Consider the following 18,623-nt stretch of genomic DNA (forward strand, 5'->3'; position numbering starts at 1 on the left):
TTGAATAGCCCCATATGGCCAGCGTGAAAGTCTAATGGAGAGTGGAGACTAACAGTAGACTATCGTGGCCTGAATGAAGTCACACCACTATTGAGTGCTGACGTACCGGACATGCTAGAACTTCAGTATGACCCAGAGTCAAAGGCAGCCAAGTGGTATGCCACGATTGATATTGACATTGCATTTTTCTCAATTCCTTTGGCAGCAGAGTGCAGGCCACAGTTCGCTTTTTACTTGGAGGAGTGTCCACTACACTTGGAACCGACTGCCCCAGGGGTGGGAGCACAGTCCTGCCATCTGCCATGGACTGATCCAGACTGCACTGGAACAGGGGCAAGCTCCAGAACACCTGCAATACATTGATGACATTATTGTGTGGGGCGATACAGCCGAAGAAGTCTTTGAGAAAGAGAGGAAAATAATCCAAATCCTGGTGAAAGCTGTTTTTGACATTAACTGGAGAAAAGTCAAGGGACCTGCACAGGAGATTCAATTTTGGGCAATAAAATGGCAAGATGAACATCTTCAGATCATAACAGATGGGATCAACAAGATAACAGCAATGTCTCCACCTACTAATAAGAAAGAAACACAGGCTTTCCTAGGTTTCGTGGGGTTCTGGAGAATGCATATCCCAAATTACAGTTTGTTTGTAAGCCCTCTCTATCATATGACGCAGAAGAAGAATGATTTTAAATGGGGCCCTGAGCAGCAACAAGTCTTTGAACAACTTAAATGAGAGATAGTTCATGCAGTAGCCCTTGGACCAGTCCAGACTGGGCCAGATGTGAAAAATGTGCTCTACACTGCAGCTGGGGAGAATGGTCCTACCTGGAGCCTCTGGCAGAAAGCTCCAGGGGAGACTAGAGGTCAATCCCTCAGCTTTTGGAGTCAGGGATACAGAGGATCCAGGGTCAGCTATACCCCAACTGAAGAAGAGATATTGGAAGCCTATGAAGGGGTTTGAGCTGCTTCAGAAGTGATTGTCACTGAAGCACAGCTCTGGGGGTGGCTGGATGTTCAAAGGCAGAGTCTCCTCTACACATCATGCAACTGATGCTACATGCAGTAGGTGGGCTGCACTAATTACACAACTAACTCGAATAGGAAATCCCAGTCATCCAGGAATTCTAGAAGTCATCATGGACTGGCCAGAGGGCAAAGATTTCGGAATGTCACCAAAGGAGGAGGTGGTGCATGCTGAAGAGGCCCCACCATATAATAAACTGTCAGAAAGTGAAAAGCAGTGCGCCTTGTTTACTGATGGCTCTTGCTGTATTGTGGGAAAGCATCGGAGATGGAAGGCAGCTGTATGGAGTCCCCTACGACAAGTTGCAGAAGCTGTTGAAGGAGAGGGTGAATCGAGTCAGTTTGCAGAGGTGAAAGCCATCCAGCTGTCCTTGGACATTGCTGAATGAGAAAAGTAGCCAGTACTTTATAGTGACTCATGGATGGTGGCAAATGCCCTGTTGGGGTGGCTGTAGCAATGGAAGCAGAGCAACTGGCAACACAGAGGTAAACCCATCTGGGCTGCTGCACTATGGCAAGATATCGTTGTCTGGGTGCAGAACATGGTGGTGAAGCTATGCCGTGTACCCAAGAGTCAGGCCACTGAGGAACACCAGAACAACTAACAAGTGGATCAAGCTGCGAAGATTGAAGTGGCTCAGATGGACTTAGATTGGCAACATAGAGGTGAATTATTTTTGGCCTGGTGGGCCCATGACACTTCAGGCCATCAGGGCAGAGATGCAACATATAGATGGGCCCGTGATCGAGGGGTGGACTTAACAATGGACACTATTGTCCAGGTCATTCATGAATGTGAAATGTGCTGCAATTGAGCAAGCCAAGCGGTTAAAGCCTCTTTGTTATAAAGGATGATGGCTGAAGTATAAATATGGGGAGGCCTGGCAGATTGACTATATCACACTGCCACCAACCCGCCAAGGCAAGCGCCATGTGCTTACCATGGTGGAAGCAACCACCAGGTGGCTGGAAACATACACTGTGCCCCACGCCACTGCCTGGAACACTATCCTGGGCCTTGAGAAAGATTTTGTGGCAACATGCCACCCCAGAGAGAATTGAGTCAGACAATGGGACTAATTTCCAGGACAACCTTATAGACACTTGGGCCAAAGAGCATGGCGTTGAGTGGGTATATCACATCCCCTACCATGCATCATCCTCTGGGAAAATCAAATGGTACAATGGGCTGTTAAAAACCACACTGAGAGCAATGGGTGGGGGAACTTTCAGACATTGGGATACACATTTACCAAAAGCCACCTGGTTGGTCAGCACTAGGGGATCTTCCAACAGGGCTGGCTCAGCCCAGTCAGAACTTTTACATATTATAGGGGGGGGATAAAGTTCCTGTGGTGCACATAAAGAATTTGCTGGGGAAGACAGTCTGGGTAATTCCTGCTTCAGGTAAAGGCAAACTCACTCATGGGATTGCTTTCCCTTAGGCACCGGGATATACTTGGTGGGTAATGTGGGAAGATGTGGAAGTCCAGTGTGTACCTCAAAGGGATTTAATTTGGGGGGAAAACAGCCAATGAACTCAATTATATGCTGTTTCCTGCTATATAACACTTTTATAGCCCATCAGCTAGATGCCTATCTCCACCACTCTGGGTTTTGAAAAGAAGATGCTGTCATGATCGTCAGCAGAGAATAAAGTCATGAGAAAAGCAAGCAGCAGCAGCAGAACTGTCCTCAGGTCATCATCAACTGACTCTGACATCTCTCCGATCATCAACCCAACAAAGAATGAGCTTTGATGAAACCAAATGAGCTCAGCAGTGTCCAGACGAGGTTAGCAGTGACCAGAGGAGTTCAGCAGTGTCATCAGCAGGCAACAACCCAACACTACACACTGTCTCCTGCCCTGAAAGACTGTTACAAGAGATAGAGCCTGACATCATGGAATGAATTTAGCAGCTTCATAGGGATTGATCCATGGACTAGGGAATGGTATCTGTCTCTTTCTATGTGTGTGGGGCGTATTTATATATATCTGGGACAAAAAATGATATATTGAAAAAAAGTCTGAGCATGAGGTGAATGATATGGAATAAGGGATGGATACTGCCCTGGGTTCAGCTGTAACAGTTGTTTTTCTCCATCCTAGTCGCTGGTGCAGTGCTGTGTTTTGACTTTCGTCTGAGAACAATGTTGTTAACTCACCAGTACTTTAGCTGTTGTTAAGTAATGCTTACCCTGATGAAGGACTTTTCAGTCTCTTCTGCTCTGCCAGTGAGGAGGAGCATGTGAAGCCAGGAGGAAGCAGAGACAGGACACCTGACCCAAACTAGGTAAAGGGGTATTCACAGCATGTCATGCCCAGTATATAAACTGGGGGGAGTTACCTGGAAGGCCCAGATCACTGCTCATGTCAGGCTGGGTATCGGTTGGAGGGTGGTGAGCAATTGCATTCTGCATCACTGCTGTTTATTGTTTTCTTTCCTTTCCCCTTAGTTTCATATACTCTCCCCTTGTTATTTCGCTTATCATTATTATTATTGGTGGTAGCAGTAGTGGTTTTGTGCTATACCTTAGCTCCTGGGCTGTTCTTATCTCAACCAGTGGGAGTTACATTATTTTGATTCTCCTCCCCATCTCTCTGGGAGAGGAGGCTGGGAGGTAAGAACAGAGGGAGTGAATGAGAGGCTGTGTGGCTCTGAGTTACTGGCTGGGTTTAAACCACGACACACACAGACATGATTCTATAGGCAATCAGGAGAAATCTCTGAATAGGTAGCTCTTGTCCTTCTGGGAGATTTCCACTTCCCACACATCAGCTGGGAATACCATAATGTCACTGCTGGACAAGTGAGGCTGCTAAATTCCTGATGTTTGTGGAAGGTAACTTCACAGTATCACACAGTATCACAGTATACTAGAGATTGGAAGGGACCTCGAAAGATCATCTAGTCCAATTCCCCCTGCCGGAGCAGGAACACATAGATAGTGTTACACAGGAATGTGTCCAGGCGGGTTTTGAATGTCTCCAGGGAAGGAGACTCCACAACCTCCCTGGGCAGCCTGTTCCAGTGTTCCCTCACCCTCACTGAGAAGAAGTTTCTTCTCAAGTTTAAGTGGAACCTCTTGTGTTCCAGTTTGTACCCATTACCCCTTGTCCTATCATTGTTTGCCACTGAGTAGAGCCTGGCTCCATCCTCGTGACACTCCCCCTTTATATATTTATAGACACTTATAAGGTCACCCCTCAGTCTCCTCTTCTCCAAACTATAGAGACCCAGCTCCCTCAGTCTTTCCTCATAAGGGAGATGCTCCACTCCCCTAATCATCTTTGTTGCCCTTCGCTGGACTCTCTCCAGCAGCTCCCTGTCCTTCTTAAACTGAGGGGCCCAGAACTGGACACAATATTCCAGATGGGGTCTCACCAGGGCAGAGTAGAGGGGCAGGAGGACCTCTCTCGACCTACTAACCACCCCCCTTCTAATACACCCCAGGATGCCATTGGCCTTCTTAGCCACAAGGGCACAGTGTTGGCTCATGGTCATCCTGTCGTCCACTAGGACCCCCAGGTCCCTCTCCCCTACACTGCTCTCTAATAGGTCGTTCCCCAACCTATACTGGAACCTGGGGTTGTTCCTTCCACAAGTACTCAGTGAGCCAGATAGAAAAGGTGCCCTCCTGGACTTGCTCTTTGTGAATCAAGAAGGACGCATGCGAGGTGTCATGATAGGAGTCTGTCTTGGCCACGCTAATCCCAAAGACCTTGAGCTCAAACTTTTGCACGTCATGAGGGAAAAGTTAAGCAAAGTTGCTACACTGGGTATCAAGAGAGCAAACCTGAAGGTGCAGAGGGACCTACTTGGCAGGGTCTCCTGGGCAGGAGCTTTTGAGGACTTAGGGGGACATGAGAGCTGCTCACTTTTAAAGAACCAGCTTTTGAAAACACAGGAGCAGCAATCCCATCATGTCAATGGAAGTCAAGCAGGTGCAGCAGAAGAACAGCTTGGAACTCTTCTTGGAATTGGGATGGGAACAGAAATTGTGTGCTCTCTAGAAGCAAGGCCGAACTTCTTAGGAAGACTACTGAGCTGTGGTTCACACTTGGAGGGAGACGTCACAAAAGGCCAAAGCTCAGCTAGAGATGAAACTGGTCAGTGTTCCATCAGACAACAACAAAAGGCTTTTTGACATATGCTAATAACAAGCAGAGGCCTAAGGAAAGTATTGAAACGATACTTTATGAAGATGGCCACTGAAAAGTGGGGATGAAGAAAAGACAGAGGCATTTAATGTTTTAGTATTGCCTCAGACTTCAGTGTGCATGGTAGACCTGGGGCTTCCCAGGTCCTGTGAGTCGGAAGACCATGGCTGCAGGAGCCATGACTTTCCATTGGTGGACACTGCAGTTGTAAGTGAGCAGTCCTTGGGGTTGGGGCTGGGGCTGGACATGGGCATCCTGGGGTGAGTCCCACAGGGCTCTGCCCCATCTGGGCCCCCGGGTTCCAGAACTGAGGTCACAATGGTGTTCCGTTCTAACCCGGTGCTGGCCCAGCAACAGCCCCAGTACCTCCATGGATGGTGCTGCGAGTGGCAGCACCAGTGGCACTGGGGGTTGCAGCAGCCAGGTGAAGGGGAGCAAACACCGACACGATGTACATTTGCAAAAAGCTCCGTTTATTGCTTACAAGGCTGCTATTAATATACTGCTTTGAGCTCCCTTACACGCGATCACGCACTACTTGATTGGCTGCCTCGCTTCGTCCATGAAGTGTTCACGCGCCGCTATTCCTTTTCTGATTGGCCCTAGGTGTTTGTGTTAGCTTGGCATTATAACCTGTTTTGCGGTTACTGGTATCCTGTTATTGCATTCCTATTTTGCTGATTTTGACATTGCTTCTTCTCCTGACTCGGGGTTATAAGTTCATATTCTCACAGCTTGCTGTAGACCTGTCCGACTGTCCATGCTCGACCCCCAACAGGGGGTGCTTCCCTTTTGTGGAGGAGAGCTCCCGTCCCGAGTGTGACAAGCTTTTATTTGCAAGTCTTCTTGCACCCCTGTCAGGATGGGGCAGTGGCTCTGCTGCTGCAGGTCCAGGTGGGTTCCCCCACAGCCCAGGGATGCACTGGCACAAGCCGGGCCCTGCAGCAGCTGCCTTGCTCATGTCTGATGCTGTCTGCCCTGCAGGGATGACCCTGGCCCCAACCAGCAGTGTGTACCTGACCGGGCGTTGCCCAAGCCGCTGCTCAGGGAACCCGTGCAGGTGACACAGGGCCATGGCCAGAGGAAGAAGAGGGACCTCGTCCTCTTCAGAGACACCCTGGTCATTGCCAAGACCAAGTAAGATTGGCAGAGCCCAGCTGCCTTTCCTCCCAAGACCTGGCCCTGCCACCAGGGCACCAGAGCAGGAACAGCCAAGGAACAGTCCCAGGCCCCCAGCACCCTGGTGGTGGATACACCCGTGGCTGTGCCCATGGCAGGTGGGCACTAGAGGGGAGCCAGCAGGCTCAACCACCTCCAGCTCACTCCCTGCCACTCCTCTCTGCAGACCTGGCAGCATCCCATGCCCACAGCACTGCCTGGTCCTGGTCCTGCTCCAGGTGCTGAGCGGTGGGAAGGGCTCAGACGGCGATGCTGCTGAGGAGGAGGAGGAAGGGAAGGCCACCAGCTCCCTTGTCTTCCTCTGGCCCTGTGGCTCTTGTGTCATCACTTTCTGGTGAGTCCTGGTGCAATGTCTCATCAGAGGGGTGGGCAGCACCTCTGCCCTGCCCCATGGGTCATCATCCACTGGGGCACAGCAGGCACTAAGGCTGTTTCTCCCCTCTTTTCACAGCTCCCGAGCAGTGAAGGAACTCCGGGTCAACGCCCTCCTTGGGTAAGCCCTGCCTGGCACTGCAGCCTGGGCTGCCCTTGCTTCCATCATGGTGGGATGCTCCATGAGTGGCATCCAAATGATGAGAAAACACCTCTGCTGAGCTGAGCAGAGGTGCCCCCACAGCTGCAGGCAGAGGTGCCCCCACCGCTGAATGGGCACATCTGGTGAAGATGCTTCCTCCACCTGTGTCCAGCCAACACCGGTCCAGCCCCATTCTTGCCACTCCCGCTGTTCCTGCTCCACTGCTGGGCAGTACCAGCTGTTCCTGGTAGTGTGGAAGCACTCCCCAGGCTGGCAGCAGAGGGGAGAGCTGGCTTGGGTCTCACACAGCTTTTTCTCTGCCCCTTCCCTGTGCACAGACCACCGGAAGGAGTTCAGGGAGCCAGGGTGACCCAGCTGCCGTCCATAAGGCTGATGCTGAAGGAGCTGAGTGGCCGCCATGCTGTGAGTGTCCATCCTGCCTCTGCTCTGCCCCCAGGGGCTGCCCCAGCCCAGCATCAGCTGCATCGCTCCTCACCTTCTGTTCTTTTCCACTTGCCCAGGGGACGGCACTGGATGCCAGCAGCCTGGAGGAGCTGCTCCAGCGCCAGGCTCAGGTCAGACTCACTTGAGGTGCTATCTCACCCATCCCCACCTCTCACACACGGCCAGCAGCTGATGCAGCTCTCCAGGGGACCTTTCTGCTGTGAGGTTCCTTGGTGAGCGCAGCCCATTTCTTGCAGGCTGGTGCCAAGCAGCTGCCAGTTCCTGTCCCCCCCCCCCGCAGTGAAGGCAGACATGGCCATGTGAATGGTGTGGAGAAGACAGGGGCAAGATGACCCTTCTCTCCTGCTCTTGCAGGCAGGCACACCTGCTGTGATGGGGCTGCCGCTGCCCTTCCCACAGGGCACGTCTATCCTCGGCAGCAGGAGAGAGCTGAGCCCCAGGGCCCCTCATTTCCGTGTAGAACATTGGCGGGTAGACAGCACTGAGGGAGTCTGGGAGCACTCTCCTGGTGCTTCTCCTCCACGGCTCTTTGCTCTGTTTCCCTTGGCAGCAGGCGGGACGAGCAGGAGCAGGAGCAGGAGGATGCTGCCCTGGCCATTTGCACGGCCAGTCATCTTGGCTGCAGCAGGGGCACCAGAGCCATCGGGCTCTGCTGTTGTGGGAGCTCTTTTTGGCCAGCCCCTGGCAGATCTGTGCAACCAGGATGGCATGCTGCCCCAGACCATCCAGGTAAGCCAGCCTGGGCAGGGGTTCCCCATCCCATCCCTCAGACTCGTCCCTAGATAGGCTGTCCCCAGCACCTACCTCAGGGTCTGTCCCCAGCCCAGCAACTCTCCTTCTCTGTGCCCTCAGGACCTGCTGGCTCTGCTCAAGGAGCACAGCCCATCCACAGAGGGGATCTTCCGGCGGGCGGCCAGCGAGAGCGCCTGCCACGAGATCAGGGAGGCCCTGGACAGCGGGGTGCTGGTGCAGCTGGAAAACCAGCCTGTGCTGCTGCTGGCTGTCTTCTTGAAGGTGAGCCCTGCTGACCCAGAGCCCTGCAGCTCCTGGCTCTCTTGGGGCTGATGGGCACCTGTGGGAGCACAAGCACAAACCCAGCCACCTGCTCATGAGCCAGAGGGCTGGGGATGCTGCCTGGGCTCCTGGAGGCAGTGGCCAAAGCCTCACATGGAGCCCTTGGCACTGCAGGACCTCCTCCGGAAGATCCCCTCTAAGCTTCTCAGCACCCAGCTGTACTAGGAGTGGATGAGTGCCATGGAGAAGACCAGCAGGCAGGAGAGGCTGGCAGTGCTGAGAGGGTAAGTGTTGCAGCAGCCAGCAGGGACTGGCACAGGCTGGGACTCCACTGCAAAGCAGTGGCCTGCCTGAAATAGCCATGGTTCCTGCAAGCAACCTCCTGCTGCTGTGGAGTTTATGTTTGGGGGAAAAGAGGCACTGAAAAGCTTTACTCTGCAGGGAGTACTTCCCACAGGTGGTGGGGCTTGCTCCAACAAGGGTCTCTTTCAGAGAGGCAGGGAGGGAGGGAGGTGGCTGTATCAGCAAAGGCAGTCCCTCTGCTGTAGACCAGGCAGTGGCCTTTGGTGAGATCAGCCTGGGAGACCTGTGTTGTCAACACCAACTTTATTCACACTGTGCTCCTCTTCCCTCAGGGTGGCCAGCAAGTTGCCAGAGGCAAACCTCCTCCTGCTGGGCACTTGCTATCCCTGCTTAGAAGGATCAGCAGGAACGTGGCCATAACCAAGATGACTGCTGGGAACCTGGCCATCTGCCTGGCACCAAACCTCCTGAGCCCACCCCAGGAGCTGCCCCTGGATATCCTGGCTCTGCAGACAGGGAAGGTACGCTGTGCTCACTGCCAGACTACAGCGTCCCCAGCCCAGCCAGGCTTTGGTGCTCAGAAGGCCCTGGCTGCCACCTCCCATCAGCAAAGCCATGGGGCAGTAGCCGGGAAGAGCATCCCCATGGCTGCACCTTCCTTCAGAGAAATGCGGGTCAGGCTGGGAAAGGCTGTTTGTGCCCTCATCAGCCCCCTCAGTGAAAGCAGTGGTTTGCTGTGTGCAGGTGACGCAGCTCGTTGAGTTCCTCAACGACCACCATGAGGAGCTCCTTGGAGAGCAGGTGGCTGGGCTGGCCAGAGAGGACGATGAGGAGGCACCAGCACCACAAGCAGAGCTGGAAACAGCAGAAGTAAGTGAAGTGCATGAGCAGCATGACAACAAAAGCCTCCCTAATCAGAAGGTGGGGCTGCTGCCATCGCAGGAACAAGCATGGTCATCCACCAGCCTGCAGCTCTGCCAAAGTGCAGAGCAAGGCTGATGCAGGTTGGCCATCCTGCTTTGTGAGGTGATCCCACCACAGGTGGCTCACCTGAGCTGAGCAAACCCATCCAAGGAATGTGCCTTTTAGAGCTAAAGTAGCAATTGTGCAGGGAGGTCCTTGCCCCCTGCTAACCTGCACATTGCCATTGCAGGTGCCTCCCATCACTCCCGAGAGCAAAAAACAGAGGAGCTCTTCCAGGGAGAAAAGGTAAAACTGCCTGGCTTTGCTTAGTTCAAGGTACTCACGGCTTTACCTGTCTAACAATACTATTGAATGGAAAGGTTCCCAGAAGAAGGGTCTTCACGGAACACCAGGAAGCAGAGAGCAGCCTGGGAAGAGGGCAGTGATGGGCCACCATGCCAGAAGAAAAGCACAACTGAGCTCTCAGGGATGGGCGACTGAAGAAATTCAAGTAGGGGAATAACAAGGCACCCAGGTATGTAGCAGACCCTGTGTTCCATCTTTTTGTCAAGCTCTGAATATAGGAAATGTTCCTGAGGTGCACAGGATTGTCCTGCCCTCGGGGGAGTATGCTTGTTACTATGCTTATAACTATGTTTATTAGTCTATTACTACGTCTTTTCAAAGCAAATTTTAGGATACACCTTAGGATATATTTAGGATATAGTTTAGGAAGCATGTTATAGGTTAGTAGTTATTTCACATTTTGTGAGTACACACTTCATAGGATCATAGGATAGTTAGGATTAGAATAGGATAGTTAGGGTTGGAAAGGACTTCCAGTAATTTCATATTATGTCACAAGACTACTCTTCGCTTGGCTTTTCATCTGTGTTAGTAAAAAAGCAGAAAGAATTACAAAAGTTGTATCTCTCTGCCTTGCCATCTGCATCCTGCAGAATGGAAAACAGAAAAGAAAGTATACTGAGAGAGTCTTTGGATTAGGAAAGAAATGACAGAAAGATATTTATGAATGCAGAAGAACTACTGCAACAACTTGAAAAAGGTTCAGATAAGCTGCAGAAGAGTACTGCCTGCTGGTGGAATACAGCTGCATACCTTAGACACCTGTTAAGGTCCAGAAGTAAAGAGTAACTTGCTTCTAAAAGAAAATGCACAGGCAGCAGAAAGGAGCATTGAATTGCAGCACTGTGTTTTCATTGACAGCTGTTCATGGTGGGCAGAGAGGTACAGAAACAAACAAAAAAAAGTCCCTCAGATCCCTCTGCACTCTGATGGGAGAAATGCTGGGAGATGATAGCAGGTGTCCCAGGCATCTGCAAAAAAGCTGTCTCAAATCTGAGTACCAACAGAGTGATTTGTTGGTAATAGGGCTCAGTGACTGATACGTGCGTATTTTCCTTGCATTTGCTGGAATACATTGTACAGATTGCCTGCAGTTCTCAGCATTGCTTCATATGTATTATGCCTTTCTGAATTTTCTTTACCATTTCTATACAGAAATAAAGTGTCATATACACATCTGGCCAGTCTCTGTGTTTGGATGAGTTGCTTCCCTTTTTATTCCTCTCTTCACCTCTGGGTTTCCCTTCTCTCTCTCTCTGATACTTACCTGTCCAAGAAGACAGAAAGGTCATGCAATGGTTGCATTTGTATAAGTCGTTCCTTTCTCCCAGGCACATTTTTTTTTTTTTTCTCCTAAAACACCTGAGGAGACACATCCAAGAAAATATATTGAATCTATATTGAATAGATTCCAAGTCTCCAGGTCTTCAGTCTCAGCTTCTGTTTGCACTTAGACAGAGTTTGTGATCTTTACTAGGCCTTGCTCCTGGAACAAAATCATAACAGCAGACTTCCTTAGCTGAACATCAGGAGGGACTTTCTGAAAGTCTGAAGTGATTATATTAACTATTCTCTTTTTCACAGTACTCTCACTGACAAGCAGAAGATTCCAATGTGGAAGTTGCCAGATGCTTTTGATTGAATATGTTATCTGGGAGCCAAACCACTTCACAAACACATACTGCTGGGTTTGTTGTTTTTTTTTTTCCCCATTCTTTCCTACTTCTAGTCCCTTGCAAAATAGATTTTTCAACACAATTAATTTCAAAATATATTTATAGACATGGAAAATTTGTGTGAAATGGAATTATTTTCTCTCAACCATTGCATCTAGTAAGTTATAGAGGTACTGTTTTCTTTTTCTTTTCTTATTTTTTTTTCTTATTGAAAACCCATTTTTTTTCTTTAATCATCCTTTGCATTCCACTATACAGTTGGAAGCAGTCTTTGGCTTGGCTTTTCTCATTTCTAAAGAAATTATTCCAAGGCTGTGAATGAGCATAGCAGAGCACATTCACCACACCCAAGGTAACTTCCCCAGTACTAAAACCTGCACATCTGAGACAAAAAACTTTCCCATTTATAGTATTATTTTTTAAGATAGCCAATAATTTTTATCAAATCTATAAATGCATCTCTTAGGAATTTTAAATTCTATACTGATTCTGAAAGCCTTTTTTTTTCTCTATGAGCACTGTCTTTACCTGTGATATGGCATATTACAGAGTAAAAGTGAAGATTTGTACTTTAAAATATGAGGTTTATAAATTTTATAGGCATGACAAAAAATATATCTATTCTCTTGTGAGTTTAGAAAAGAAGCAGGCTGAGGAAGCAGGCGATTTTAATACTCAAACACGAATGTGTGGAGAAGCAGCCTATAAAGAACTAGCAAGTCCAGCTCCTGAAAAGCTTGACAGCCCATGCTGGAAAGCTTGTTTTGCCAGTTTATACTAACATTGACTTACTTATTTATTATATAACACATAAGGAAGTTAAAACTGTCTGCAGTCATCAAATAGGAGAACATAATATGTTCTTATATAATTTTACCCTCAGTATCAGAATAGTAGGCCACTATTCATTCTGTAAATTTTTATTGCACAGAAATCTCTTGGTTTGTTCACTCTTGACAAATAAATTGAAAGGTTTTAGTATTTAAAATATCACAGAAGCATTTTTTTTCAAATCAGATGAGTGGAATAAATCTACTTAGTTTAGACAGCTAGGGATAGACTCACATATTTTATTCTGCAATGTGTGATCAATTACAAGGAAGATATAGAAGTTCTGATTTTATTCTCACTTTTTTTTTTTTTTTACATAGAAGTGAACCCAGTGATTTTGTTAAAGTCCTGTCTGATTTGAACTCATTCAGTGAGAAAAAAAAAATACATTCCAGGCTTTCTTCTATTCTATTCTATTCTTTTCTTTTTTCTTTTTTCTTTTTTTTTTAAAAAAAACCTTAAAATCATGGTTGTCTGAGATATTTATGCTGTCCTTTTAAAATAAGAAACAACCCCTTAAAGCAATGGAAGTTCAGATATAGTGCTTTTCAGAGAGCCTTTGGGGATAGACAAGCAAAAATGGGACTGTTACTAGTACAGATTTCTTCTAAGTTAAATAGAAATAAAAGAAAGGAAAAATGAAGGAAAAAAAAACAACCCACCTCATATCCTAATTTCAATATTATACTAAAATGATTTATACTAAAATGATTCCATTTCCACTATTTAAAAAAAGGTGGTTAATACTTAGTTGTATTGATTCTATAGAGCTAATCCATGACCCAGTCCTAATCATGCTTTCCTTACTACCTTGTGCTCTCTCCCTTTGGTCAAGTATATTTGTGGTACCACTTGTTTACTTTTTAAGTTCTCCAGTGCATCTCAGTGGATTCTTTTTTTATAGTACCAGTGAAAACTAATAAAAAGTACTATAAATAATAATATAAATATAAGTCTTAAAGATTACTGCTGCAGATGTTCAAACTATTTATAGTAGAAAAAAATATGCAAATGATCAAGGAAAACTTGATTGGATAGATCAGTATCACCATTAAGGATACTGATTTTTGTAAGGAAATCAACTGAACATGCACGGAATTATACTGTTATCTAAAGATCTTTGCATAACCAAAGTAAGATTGATATTGATCCACTTCACATGATCAGAGAATACCTTTCCTCTTTTCACTTGATTCCAGAGGTTGAGGCGATTTGTTCAACTGAATTGCACCTTTAGAGGGCACTATTTTCAGAATGCGGGTTACTTATTTATAGACAGTATCATAGGATTCACAGACCCCCCAATCTAATTGATACTGATAAAGTGCATTTGTTTTGCTATTTGCCAGACTTTAATCACTTTCAGACTTCTGAGAATGTTCTGCCATTTGTGTGGCAGTTTTGAAGACTTCTCCTTTTCTCCTTTGAGCTTTATGTGACAGTTCTAAAGAACTTGCTCAGCATCCAAACAATTATTTAAGGAACGGACTGGGATATCAGTCATTTGTTAGCCCTGCAGAAACCCACCCATGTATGGAAGAAACAGCCTGAACTAATAGACAATCCCATCTCCCCCTATTTCTGTAGCTATTTTCTGTAATTTTTAAAATTTTTTGTTTTTTGTATATTCTTCAGTGCTAAAATTTTCCCCCAGCAGCAAGTAGCCAATACCGTAAGTACCTTCTGCTTCACTGCTCTCAGGAACACAGGCTTTTGTAAACACTGTCTTATTGCAAAAAGAGGAAATAGAGCCCTTTCTAAATAAAAAAAACAAAACAAAATCTTACATTACTCATTCAGAAGATAGAATTATTGTTAGAAAATGTAGCTAAGTGTTCAATAGTTGATGAAAACCTAAACTTGTCACTGTTGAAAAGAAAAGGGTAAGTAGAGTCAGTCAGTCCATCACAGCTTCAAGGAACTGGTTAGTAACATTACAAAGTTGAAATGCTGTTTTTTCCTTAAGCGAATGTCACATATTAGCAGTTAATCTATAATTAAAGTTAGAGTCAAATTCCAACACGACCATGAAACTACAGAGCATCTGAACCATGGAAAAAAAAAATTAAAATCACTGACCTAAAGTATTAAAAAAACCAGCACAAACATTGGTGCAAATATTTTACTGTCCCTTGAATTACATAAAGCCTACTTGTTTCAGTGACAGTATTTGTTTCTTAATGATGCGCACTTGTCATATGTATTGCTAGATGCAGATCAATGACATGGCATGCAAGATTCATTTCATGCGTGTGTGTCAGGTTTACATTAAAAAATAAATTGCTTAGCAAAGTTCAGTCAGGCTGAATGCCAAAGGCAGAAGGTTTTAAATGTAATGTAAGCCTTACAAAGATTGGCAAAGGCAGGTTTCATAACTTCATTGTTTTGTCAGAATCAAGATAAGAGAACAATCCGTATATATGATTCAGGCCTCATTAAGTAGGGTCCTTCCTTGGATGTTTTAAAAATTTGGAAAGACTCATCAGTAAATCCAGACTGTGCAAGTAACTGTCATCATCCTCTAAAGAATTTGTCTTTTCTATCTTGCCATTCAGCAATAACAATGAATGAAAGTATTAACATATGATTTAAAAAAAGGCAAATGAAACATACTGGAATTAATATTTTTTCCTCAATTAATCTAAAGGCTATATTTTGCTTAGTTGATATTGCTTCAACTGCAGTATTAATAAAAGTGCTGAGAGAACTGGTGGAGAACTTTACGTAAAGGTCTTTTAAATTTTTCCAGTCCCCCAAATAGGCCAAGTTTATTAAGGGCCCAGGCAAACAGTGGGGCCTGTTTCTTCCTTGAAGAAGTCTTTGTTTGAAGATCAATAGTCACTTCAGTTATGTAGACTTATCTGGAAAGATTTTTATTTTTGCTAGGGTTCAAAAGGATGTTTTCTAGAAAAGAGCTCACTATTTAAATGAGTGCTAAACACTGTACTTTAACACAGCAGCTTACAGGGTTTTGGAGACAGGGAGCATATCTAACATTCATGAAAGCTTCAGAAAAAAGTTTTCTCATGTTCCACCTAGAATTTCTGTGTAGGTCTATAGGTGGGAAAAGTTGGAGAATACCCCAGCAGCTAACAACCCTGTATTAAATCAGAGGATCAGTCCATACTTGAGTGCTGGACTGCCTGATTCAGTGCATGCTTTGTATGTTAACGTCTTAATCATAGGCTTTTCTGAGGTGGCTTTTCATGACCTGCAGAATGGCTTTACTATATGCAAGTCTATCAACAAGTATCAGCTACTGAACAAGGGATACCGGTAATATGCACATAGAAGTCTGCAGTACTGCCAAGCAAGTTTGCTGTCTCTCATGCAGTAGCTCCTGAACACTTTAAATATCTAACTTAAATCAGCATTATGTAATCCATGAAACTACATCAGACTTTAATGGGGACTTTGTTATTACATGTTCAATAGTCCATTGAGTGAGTTTGGGAAATAGTATACTCAGCTATATACCCTGTAGTATACTCTGTAATGGTTAGTGATTCCTTTTACCATTTGTGTTGTCTCTCAGATACTAATCAGTTTCAGCATTTCTCCAAAATTCTAGGCATGATTCTGTTGCAAGTAGGTATATTTTTTAATGGGAAAAAAAAAAAATCATGTACATTTTACCATCTATGTAGCAAAATAGGTGCAATTGGAAGTGGTAGTAATCAAAACCTCACTTATTATTAAGGCAACAGGAACAGCTTTCATATGTTATCACGGTGTCCTGGGTTAAGCAGTAGCAGTCATTTTTCTCCTTCTTGGTAGCTGGTGCAGTGCTGTGTTTTTGACTTTCAGGCTGGGAGCAGTGCTGATAACACCGATGTTTTTAGCTGTTGCTCAGTAATGTTTACTCTGACCAAGGACTTTCTGAGTCTCATGCCCTGCCAGGGAGGAGGGGAAGCTGGGAGGAAGTAGAGACAGCACATCTGACCCAAACTAACCAAACAGGTATTCCATACCACAGCACGTCATGGCCAGTATATAAACTGGGGGCAGGTATCCGGAAGGGCTAAATCACTGCTCAGGTTGGGCTGGGTATCGGTCAGTGGGTGGTGAGCAGTTGTATTCTCTTCCCTTGTTATTTCCCTTATTATTATTATTGGTGGTAGCAGTAGTGGTTTCTGTTATACCTTAGTTACTGGACTGCTCTTATCTCAACCCGTGGGAATTACATTCTTCTGATTCTCCTCCCCAACCCTCTGGGAGCAGGGGGAGGAAGGAGGGGGGAGTGAGCAAGCGGCTGCGTGGTTCTGGGTTGCCGGCTGGGCCTAAACCACAACACGTGGATAAGAAACAAGCAATATAATAAAACAAGAATTAAGGTAACAAATGGTTAATTAAATGTATGTTAGTGAAGAATAAAATCAATTGCTATGTACAGAATCCAGCCTCTGAAAAGAGTGTTTTGTAGATGTATTTCCCTTCTTTTGATGTCATATTTGGGGTCCTTAACATAGTTCCAGGCAGCACACACATCACAATTAAATAAAAGCTAGTAATTGCTTGGTATTTTAGCTTGTACTCTGATTGCAGGGTTGATTCTTAAAAACTAGTAATTGGAAATCAAAATACTGAAAGGGTCACAAAAATAGCTATCAAATATAAATAACTTTCACATTTGCTGTTGAGTGAGGACGGGAGCAATAGAAAACACTGGAAAAAGTTCCAGAGGGTTTTAGGATATTATTGAAGCAATAACATGAACCAAAATAATTCAATTAGAGTCATTCAGCTCAACTTTAAGAGGGGAAACTCATGCTCAAGCAAATTAAAAGGTCTTCAAAGATGTTATTGTCAAGAAGTTCTGAGTGACTTTGAATGATGGCAATAGGATATGGACCTATTCACCTCTGGGTCATTATTTCAAATTTAGCCAAGGTCAACAGCAACCAAAAGTTGTCAGTATCTTATGGCTTAGTGACATGTGTGAAGTAACATGAAGGTCTCTTTTTGTATGCTTATTGGACACTAGCTCACATCAAAAAGGAACCATCACAAATGATGCTGCTGTTGTCAATCTTAAGAGCAATGAAGGGGCTGCATGGGCACAGAGGCTGCGCTCCCCTCTGAAATGTGAGAGCGATCTTTCTAGGTAAAGACTGAAATATGCTGGGAAGCCAAAGCAGAGGTACTTCTAGCACCACTGCTTTTGCTGTTTCTGTCCAGATATGTGAACAATCTAGTTCAAGCACTATATGACAATAAGAAATTAAAAATAAAAAAGAAAGAATAAAAAGAAACCCAACTGACACACATAAAGAAAAAATAAAGAAATAAAAAGTACAGATTATTTCATTTAATATATATACAGTTGAAATGTCAAGAAACATAATGTGCATATATGTGGCAGATGTAAACTATATCTTAAATTTAGTGGAAAATGTGAACTGTACAGGTTTTTATTAATAAGTTTATTAATAGTAAGTTAGTAATGAGCAGTTTTATTTCATGTTATAATGACACCGATGAAGGATAACCAGATCGTTGATCTGAGATGCCAGAGACCAGAAAATAACCTAAACCTGAGAACTTTTTTGCCTAAAGCCTAATGCCTTATATGACTGCTCTGGGTACTGCTTACTCTTTTTTCTTTTTCTGCTTAATCACTCATTTACCAATGCAGCTCATGATTCTGTCTGCACAGATTTGTCACAGTATTTTGAAGTCCAAAAGTAAGAGTTGTCCCCAAAAAGCAAAGCAGTCCCCCCTCCCTTCTCCTCACTCATCCTCCCTCCAGACTCTGTGCCCATCTTCCTGGGCTGTAACCACAAATTCTGCTATGACTAAGAAGGAAGCCTCTTCCTTATTTCCACTGCCAGGGGCTATTCCCGGAAGAAATATTCTGAATCCCAAACGACTGTAGGTGCATTCTAAGGCAGGCATCAACTCAGGTGTACCACTTGCCTTATACTGAACATTATCAGACAATGGATAGCTCCCTAAGCCAACATGTGGTACTGCAATGGTAAGCACTAAATTCTATGCTCCATATATGATCATTGCAGCAATAGAAACATATTGTACATGCAACAGCAGATTTGAGAAGGAGAGATAGCTGAGACAACCTGTGCAGGTTAGAAATGACCTAAAGCTGGCAGTATGTCAAATGAGGTGGATAAAAACTAGTTATTATAAACTTAAAACCAGAAAACAGTGAAAGACAAACTTA

General features: G+C 45.3%; 2 protein-coding genes across 2 annotated transcripts; both read left to right on the forward strand.

The window, feature by feature from the left end:
- The first annotated feature begins 6,049 nt into the window (after positions 1-6,049).
- On the forward strand, positions 6,050-7,565 carry LOC134166666 (uncharacterized). The gene is made up of 5 exons (XM_062624536.1): positions 6,050-6,085; positions 6,176-6,328; positions 6,537-6,704; positions 6,822-6,863; positions 7,223-7,565. The coding sequence occupies exons 1-5, from the start codon at positions 6,054-6,056 to the stop codon at positions 7,563-7,565; spliced, it is 738 nt and encodes a 245-aa protein (XP_062480520.1). The 5' UTR covers positions 6,050-6,053.
- A 358-nt stretch (positions 7,566-7,923) lies between these two features.
- LOC134166780 (T-cell activation Rho GTPase-activating protein-like) lies at positions 7,924-8,826 on the forward strand. Its single transcript, XM_062624746.1, has 3 exons — positions 7,924-8,078; positions 8,202-8,363; positions 8,538-8,826. Exons 1-3 carry the CDS (start codon positions 7,932-7,934, stop codon positions 8,586-8,588), a joined length of 360 nt encoding a protein of 119 aa, XP_062480730.1. The 5' UTR covers positions 7,924-7,931; the 3' UTR covers positions 8,589-8,826.
- The last annotated feature ends 9,797 nt before the right edge of the window (positions 8,827-18,623 follow it).

Source organism: Pezoporus occidentalis, unplaced genomic scaffold, assembly GCF_034315485.1.
Source record: "Pezoporus occidentalis ecotype Australia unplaced genomic scaffold, CSIRO_AGI_Poc_V1 ctg27, whole genome shotgun sequence".
NCBI classification, from domain to species: Eukaryota; Metazoa; Chordata; class Aves; order Psittaciformes; family Psittacidae; genus Pezoporus; species Pezoporus occidentalis.

What these genes read in the sequence shown, in the direction of transcription:
- LOC134166666 (XM_062624536.1), top strand. Translation starts at nt 6,054, where the DNA reads ATGGGGCAGTGGCTCTGCTGCTGCAGGTCCAG. An exon ending in TCTTGTGTCATCACTTTCTG is followed by an intron (nt 6,705 to 6,821) that starts GTGAGTCCTGGT and finishes CTCTTTTCACAG; the next exon opens with CTCCCGAGCAGTGAAGGAAC. An exon ending in CGGGTCAACGCCCTCCTTGG is followed by an intron (nt 6,864 to 7,222) that starts GTAAGCCCTGCC and finishes CCCTGTGCACAG; the next exon opens with ACCACCGGAAGGAGTTCAGG.
- LOC134166780 (XM_062624746.1), top strand. Translation starts at nt 7,932, where the DNA reads ATGCTGCCCTGGCCATTTGCACGGCCAGTCATCTTGGCTGCAGCAGGG. An exon ending in TGCTGCCCCAGACCATCCAG is followed by an intron (nt 8,079 to 8,201) that starts GTAAGCCAGCCT and finishes CTGTGCCCTCAG; the next exon opens with GACCTGCTGGCTCTGCTCAA. An exon ending in TGCTGGCTGTCTTCTTGAAG is followed by an intron (nt 8,364 to 8,537) that starts GTGAGCCCTGCT and finishes TTGGCACTGCAG; the next exon opens with GACCTCCTCCGGAAGATCCC.